General features: G+C 33.6%; 1 protein-coding gene across 2 annotated transcripts in view; it reads right to left on the bottom strand.

Moving 5' to 3' along the window:
- The window catches only part of LOC105160172 (TIMELESS-interacting protein), a 10,908-nt gene extending 6,026 nt beyond the window's left edge, over nucleotides 1–4,882 (bottom strand). For both annotated transcript variants that reach the window (XM_020693178.1, XM_020693179.1), the window contains exons 1-4: nucleotides 4,486–4,882; nucleotides 2,714–2,836; nucleotides 847–940; nucleotides 78–184 (exon numbers count right to left, since the gene is read on the bottom strand). In XM_020693178.1, the coding sequence (XP_020548837.1) occupies nucleotides 78–184; nucleotides 847–940; nucleotides 2,714–2,836; nucleotides 4,486–4,797 (636 nt within the window). In that variant the 5' untranslated portion in view covers nucleotides 4,798–4,882. The remainder of the gene's footprint in view (nucleotides 1–77; nucleotides 185–846; nucleotides 941–2,713; nucleotides 2,837–4,485) is intronic.

Below are 7,070 nucleotides of genomic sequence, written 5' to 3'. Positions count from 1 at the left end.
ATCAAAGGAGACACCAAAAAATGGTAGCTATTCTTTATGTAAACTAACAAAGGAACTGAAGGAAATAAAGAACTTACTTCAGTGGCTTCCACCGAGATGCCTTGAGGCATGTCTTCCTGAAAATTATTCATGCCTTCATGTTGCAGATCATTTTCCTCAAAATGATTTGGCAAGTCTATGCTCCCTGAAGCATGCAAAAGCAGAAAATATGAATAGAACAAGCATAAAAGATCTATAGGAGAGAAGGAGATATGTGCTTACACCCCAAAAATCAGTTCAATTAATTGGACCAGTATGTACAGGACAAAGTGGTGGGACAAGAAACGGATAGTAAGATAAGGGAGTGGGGCTGTGCATCTTCCTTTCAGTGGGATATTCAACCTTTACTAATATGAAGAAAGACTAACAAGACCATATCATCAGTATTGGGTATTTGTAGGTGAGCCCAAAATGTCAAGATGGTGAATGATAAAGTTCCACTGTGTAATTTCTACTTTATCTGATTACTCTATTTGTTGTGGCTACGATTTTCTCCATGCTGCTTAGTATCATAATATGTGAATCGCTTAGTTTTGCGATACAATCCTTCTAAATTATAAGGAAATTAGGTATTCAAATTTTTCCAAAAGAATTCCAATTGGAATTATCATAAGATTGTTCTAGTTCAAATAATATAGCATTTCCAGAACTCCGGAAAAGCCTAACAAAATTATTATGTTCAAAATTCATGTCGAAATTTCACTGAACGTGAGCATTTTCCTTTTGTTCAAATAGTTCAAAAATAAGCTTTTCTGGACACAATTAAGCAAAGGCATTTTATAGCTAGGTTATCGAAAATGAAAGTACCTTGTTCATCAATTGATTGTTCAACTTGAGGCTCATGCAGCTTTGTAGGGTCAGCTCCATTGGCAACTCTTTCCTGCAGTTCTCTGAGACAGACCTACTTAAAGAAAATGCAAACGAAAAGGTCAAGAAAGAATATAATTCAACAAAGACAATTTGTTGCTAATTTCTAAAGCTAATGAATAGCAACTCCAGTAAATTGATATAAGCAAGTAACTATGATAAAATTGAGTTTCATAATATGTTCCTTCACAGGAGAAGGTATAACAGGTCTATTTCAGGACTGCTAGCATAGAAAAAGAGCATTCTATCAAATCAAACCACAATAAGTTCTGCTACTGGCTCTCTAGCACGTTTAACTGTGGGTTACTCATTGCAATTGGTTAAATTATCAGCTTCAGGCCTGGCTCTAGATACCGCTTGCTATGACTAGGTTAGTTGATAGCCAACCAAGCTCCAGGGCGACTCTGCTAAAGGGATGGTGTTGATAGTGTGCTCGTATGAAGGAAGTTGTATGGTGAAGAGGTAGGAAAGAAGGATTTGGAAAGAAACAGACTGAGAAAGAAGTCAATAGAGATGCCATAAGAGAGTTGAATCTGATTAACATTGCATAACTGCCTCTTGTTCGAGTTCTCCTCTTACAATTCAGACAAACAGTTTAGTTCTTAATTGCAATTTGAACAACCTAACTAACAGTGCCATGTCTTTAACCAATACTAAACAATTTAAGGTTACATTTGTTAATTTGAAAATTAAACATTTTCTACCCAAAATGATGTTGTCTCCACTTATCTAGATGGTGTTGTTTCCTGGAAGTTGACATCTATCCTTAAGTTGTTGCTGCTCTAGTTATGTTTTCTCATCCTTCTCGTAACAATTCCACACCCCCTAAAAATATGAATATGAGAATCTAATGTATCCTTATACTAGTAGTTCGTTCCAACTTCAATAAGCACTAAGCTTATACGAACAATCTCATGGGCATTATATCAGCTTAGTCTAAAATCCATATAAGCTAATTAAGATCAAATTTATAATCTTCTTCTACTAAACCCAACTAATAGTTCTTCAATTAAAACACTTCTCAAGGAAGAATAGCATTAAATGCGAGATGCATCATTGACCGTAATGCAATAATATTATCCTTTCCAGCTATTCACTAGAAAAGGATTTTCACATTCTTAAATGACCATAGAATCTATAGTCCTAGAAAGCCTCATTTTTACCATATTTAGGTCAGGTGACCTTGAGAAAGTTAAATCATACTTACAACTGGACATGAATCTAAAATAAAATGTAATCTTTATCAGAAAGACCCGCATGGTGAAAGATGTTATTAGCACGCCTCTAGCAACATTGGTATCAGGAAGAGATGTAGGATTGGAAATCAATAAAATAAAGACGATATAAGTACACTAGTATAATGCTAGTCTGTTAATAATAAGGCTTGCACAGTATTAAATACAACTTAGACATGATCAAGGGCATCTAGGTATTCTATGTGCTAATAATATTACCGACATAGTACATCTCAATCACATAATTTCCCCATTAACTAGGGCTAAATCCATATTGATCAGCCATCAGAGAAAATGACTTAAACCTTGGAAACTTCAAGCCAATTAACATATTAGGTCTGCTATCTTTGAAAATTCAAGATGAGCATATGGAATATACAAACTGTAACCGGTAAAACAAAGAAATGGTCTCCCTACCATGTTCCATATTTTCTTCCTGAAGAAGTCCTATGTATGAAGCATACAAATTCTGACTCTATAAACAATACTCACGTTCAGCACAAACCCTTTCCAACATAAATGAAGCTGTAAATGACCAGAGGACCAAAACTGAAAAAGTGAAAATTTCTTGCCTTCACACGCTTTGTAGCACCCACTTGTTCCACCTTTTCTATGAACTGATTGAAGTTGTAATAGGGAAGTAAACGAGAATGCCATTCAGCATATAGGAAAAGTAGATGTTGCAGATCTTTAACCTGATTAAGAATATCAAATTCAGGAAAGTTAATAGACCAATAAAATGTCATATTCGAGGGCCTGAATAGTGCATATAAGAATTTCTAATATTAAGACAAAGGTAAATAAACAGTTTATGCTTAATCCAGTACCACATAAACAAGAATATATTAAACCCTTGTAAAAACAACCCCACAAGAATACTTATTTTGTATGATTTTCAAAGAAGTGAAATATGCCTTCGGAAATTTGAGTTGGTCTTCATACCTTTTAAATAATTACACCAACAACACATTTAATAAAACTGGGCAACTCTACCAAATTGAATCAAGTTTGTATTTTGTTCGTTTGCTTTCTAGTTTCTAATTTCCATTCTGGTTGTATCTACATGTTCAAAAATCATTTTTGCATGTAAGAGCACTAGGTAACTCATTCAACAATGCTGATAATATCCCCAGAACCAATTGTTCTATCTTCTTACATCAAATTCAAGTTGTATGCGTGTGTCCAAATCTTTTCTTTCCTGAACTCTCGTGCCTGTAGCACCTAAACCAACTTTATTATTTTCTCTTTTTTTTTTTTTTTTTGCATTCTTTTGATTCTTCACTCTTTAGGTTTTACTTTCCTTCAACCAATTATATACTCCAAAATACTGGAGTAAGAACACCTAAATACAGTCAAGGTTTTACATGGTTTTCCTTTAACGTTATGGTTATATATTATTATTACTTCAGCCCAGCTGTGCTATCAATTCTAGCCGGTGGGGGTGCATGAACACCTCACACTCAGTGGTTATTGATGAACTTTTATACAGATATCGCGATGGTGATCATAATTTTTGTAGCAACTCCCTGGGCACTGGCAAAATCCTAATTGATGTTTGTCAGGGACTCAGGATGGCTGTATGATTACAGAGGCCAGACAAAATTGTGAAACTCGTGAACTTAACTCTTGGATGTAATTTTCAAACTAAACAAAGAAAGACCAATGATCTTACAGAAAAATGAATACACCAGTTACTTCTGGAAATTAATAAAAGAGCTTAAAGGCAAGTACCAAATGCGTATTAGCAGGTGCCACTGAGTTGTAACACTAAACTCTGCAACACAAGGGTAACTTTTGGATTTGCAACTTAAATTTAAGTATTAATATTTTTCTTGGCATTTCTACCAGGATGATTAAGACAGCTCAAAGAAGTAAGGAAAGAATAGAGGTAAAGCTAGCTGCCTAGTGAAGGAGAACTTTTCCCAAACATATGAGCCAGAGAATGAATTTTATCTTGAGGTAAGTCTTGATGATGTTCACTTGTACAGTCAGGAGGTTCAGAGCACTGAAAATAATACACAGAAATTGTTGATTGCTAACTAAAGTAATAAAATTGTTCTTGTTGGAATATTGAAAGAGTTCTTAATTGGAATCCAAATGAATCAAGTTATGCGGCAGTCGTCATATCACATCACTGACGTTTTACATGTGAGGATGCATCCTGCACTTCGGACCAGTTACTGGAAAACCAAATTTATCCCATCCTACCATTACCGAACAGGGTTTTCAACATACTTAACAGATTTATCAAGAGGAGTGCATTAACCAAATAAATGAACACCTAACCTGAATAATCCTATCATAATAGTGCAATAGTGAAGCGGGGGGAGTTTAGGGATTTAACCTCACGACCGCGGCCGCGGCACTTCAAAGCCCGCGGAAAGTAGCGGAGGATGTACCCAATGCCGGCATCGGAGAGGAGGAGATCGGGCGTGAGCTTAGGTCTGGTTTTCCTCTGGGCCTTCTGCTTCGGCTTCTGCGGAGCGAGAGGTGGCCTCGACCTGGTGTTTGAATTGAACTCGGAATTGGGTGGAAGTGGTGGGTTGTTGTTGGTGGAGGAGGAGGTGTTGGGATTGGAAGGGCAGTCGCGGGACCAGTGGCCGGGACGGCCACACTTGTAGCACCCAGTTGGAGCTCCGCCGCCACCCTTGTTCATGCTGTTTGTGTGCGGGAAAGTAGTGCCGGAGGGAGGTAGGGTGGGTGTTATTGTAGTCTTTTGGTTTTTGGCGGGAGAATATCTATCGGTGAAAATGAGGTAAAAAAAATCCTTAGATTTGTTTTAATTATATATAAACCTCCTCAAATTTAAAAAAATATATTTACCTCCCCAAAACTCTAATAATCTTGACAAATTAAATCTTTTAAAGTTTTACCCTTCATTGAAAATTAGACAAATCACACCTAAGATTTATTCAGATTAAAGGCACCTCTACTAAGAACTATCATATTATAATTGGGGTAAATTGCATAACAGCCTCCTCTATTTTGATGATATAACGTGAAATCATTTTATATTAATTTTCAAGTAAAAAATTCTCTGTATTTTATAAAAGAATAATTGCAGTCTTCTCATATAAGGTTTAATGTAATTATATGTAAACCTCATGTAGTTTGAGAAATTATATCTAGTACCCTTGAAGTTAGTTTTTGTCTAACAAATAAGTTCTTTCATTAGTCATAATTCACTGAATTCGCTTATATTAACAAAAAAATCAGAAAGAAAAATCTGTATTACCCTTAATTAACTTATTACAAACTTATTGCGGGTCAAATAAATAAAGTGATGACTAAATTACTATCATATGTTTTCACGGGTTAATGCATGTGAAAAGATATATTTTTACCATTATAAGGATAGTTTAGTACGAAAAAATTTATTTAACCTGCAATAAGAAAGTAATCTGTCAACCGAGGGTAAATATCAAATTCTCATTCAGTTTTATTATTAATATTAGCAAATTCAGTGAATTTTAACCAATAAAGGGATTTATTTAATAAAAAAAATCAAATCTCATGAGTGCTAAATGTAATTTTTTGAATCATAAAGGCTATGAATAATTACACCAAACTTCAGGGGTGTGGAATGTAATTATCTCTTATATATAATACATCAAAAAACTCTTTCTCTGTTAGAAATAAATGGAATAGCTGACACTGCCTTTTGTGCGAGCGGACTTCATTGTTTTTTTGTTAATTACTATAAGTGTATAAATATCCATTTTACTCATTTCTTTCGCATTTAAAAATATATTTTAAATTAATTTATTTATATTATTTTATTTAAATATATTTTATATATTTAATCATTTAAATTATTTATTGAGTTCAAAATATATTATAATAAATTGTATTTATTTATGAAATATATTAATTTATGAAATATAAAAGTCATTTATAATTATTTTATATTATTAACTAAATTAAATTATTATTAATTAAAAAGTATTTCCATAAATTTTATTTCTTTATAAAAATTACTAATTAAATATCAAAAATCAAAAAAATATATTAATTATTTTAAATTATATTATTTATTACAAATAAATTTTAAATTATTTAATATTTAATATTTGAAAAAAGTATTTTTATATTATTTCTAAAAATATTTTTTTGTCTTCTTCTCCATAGTCAACACGTAGTGGCCGAGTGAAGGTGCCTAATTGATGGGGGCGACGTCACCCTGGATCTGGGTGACGGCGATTGCCCAAATTCAAGGCAACGTCGCCCTAGATTTGGTTGTTGCCCCTTCCAAAAGGGGGCGACGGGACGGGAGCAACGCAATGCTGCCCCCTTCTGCAAGGCGACCTCACCGTCGCCTTTCGTACGCAGAGGCAATGGCTTCGTCGCCCATATAAATAAAAAATACATTTTAAATTACTTAGTATTTGTACCGTTCAATTTTTTCAATGAGATCAACGATTATTATAAAAAAAGGTACAGGCAAATTTAGCACAAAATTTAATGCCACTAAACTTAACGAAAGGGAAGAGTATGCAATATTTTGAAAAATAGAGAGGAATTTTGCCCATTCTTTTAACATAAGAGAATTTTTAGTTAAATTTTAAAAACACATGGAGTTTTTATGCAGTTTATCCTTACAATTGCCACCTTCAAAGTTTATATCTTGATTGTTTGAAATAATTTCAAAATCATTTTCTCTCTTAAATTTTACATTGACATTTTTGGTTTGGAGTTTAATCGTAATTTGAAGAGCACTATCAAAAGAGAGTTTGAGGTGGGATCTAAGTCAGACATACACAAGACATATTACCAATCTAACTTCATCGTAATTAAAACATGTTCCTAAGACTTCTTATGTTTTAATTTTTCTTATATGTTTAACTTTTACACCTACTAAACAAGTTCTAAAATACTGCCAAACTTAACGGACTATTAAAGGACAATTTTGATATATATATATATGGATTA

The sequence above is a fragment of the Sesamum indicum genome, linkage group LG4 (genome assembly GCF_000512975.1).
Source record: "Sesamum indicum cultivar Zhongzhi No. 13 linkage group LG4, S_indicum_v1.0, whole genome shotgun sequence".
Lineage (NCBI taxonomy): Eukaryota > Viridiplantae > Streptophyta > Magnoliopsida > Lamiales > Pedaliaceae > Sesamum > Sesamum indicum.
The sequence above is the reverse complement of the archived record's forward strand: the minus strand, read 5'-3'. Positions and strand labels throughout refer to the sequence as shown.